The 213-nt window shown below is 39.0% G+C and overlaps 1 protein-coding gene across 4 annotated transcripts in view; it reads left to right on the top strand.

The window, feature by feature from the left end:
- LOC109538224 (serine/arginine repetitive matrix protein 2) overlaps positions 1-213 on the top strand; it is a 64,558-nt gene that overhangs the window by 34,581 nt on the left and 29,764 nt on the right. For all 4 annotated transcript variants that reach the window (XR_007280844.1, XM_048663774.1, XM_048663775.1 and 1 more), the window contains exon 13: positions 30-213. Coding sequence is in view for 3 of the 4 variants with exons in the window: in XM_048663774.1 (XP_048519731.1) it covers positions 30-213 (184 nt within the window). In the remaining variant the exon portion in view is untranslated. The remainder of the gene's footprint in view (positions 1-29) is intronic.

Genomic DNA, 213 nt, shown 5'->3' with positions numbered 1-213 from the left:
GACCAACTAAAATATTTTTAAACATTTAGCTGAAGACAGACAAACAACAAGCAGTGTTGTAACAATGTCTACCATGCAGACTTCCACCACTGGCGAGACGTTTTTGACTAACAAAAACAAGATTTCTGGAGTGCGGGATGTATTAACAAGAATGAAAAATGAAAATTACGTGGAGGGAGACACTGACGAAGATATTGCAGCCAGAGGACTGTT

The sequence above is a fragment of the Dendroctonus ponderosae genome, unplaced genomic scaffold (genome assembly GCF_020466585.1).
Source record: "Dendroctonus ponderosae isolate FM_Combo_2020 unplaced genomic scaffold, Dpon_F_20191213v2 Dpon_F_20191213_2, whole genome shotgun sequence".
In the NCBI taxonomy this organism is placed as follows: Eukaryota; Metazoa; Arthropoda; class Insecta; order Coleoptera; family Curculionidae; genus Dendroctonus; species Dendroctonus ponderosae.
The sequence above is the reverse complement of the archived record's forward strand: the minus strand, read 5'-3'. Positions and strand labels throughout refer to the sequence as shown.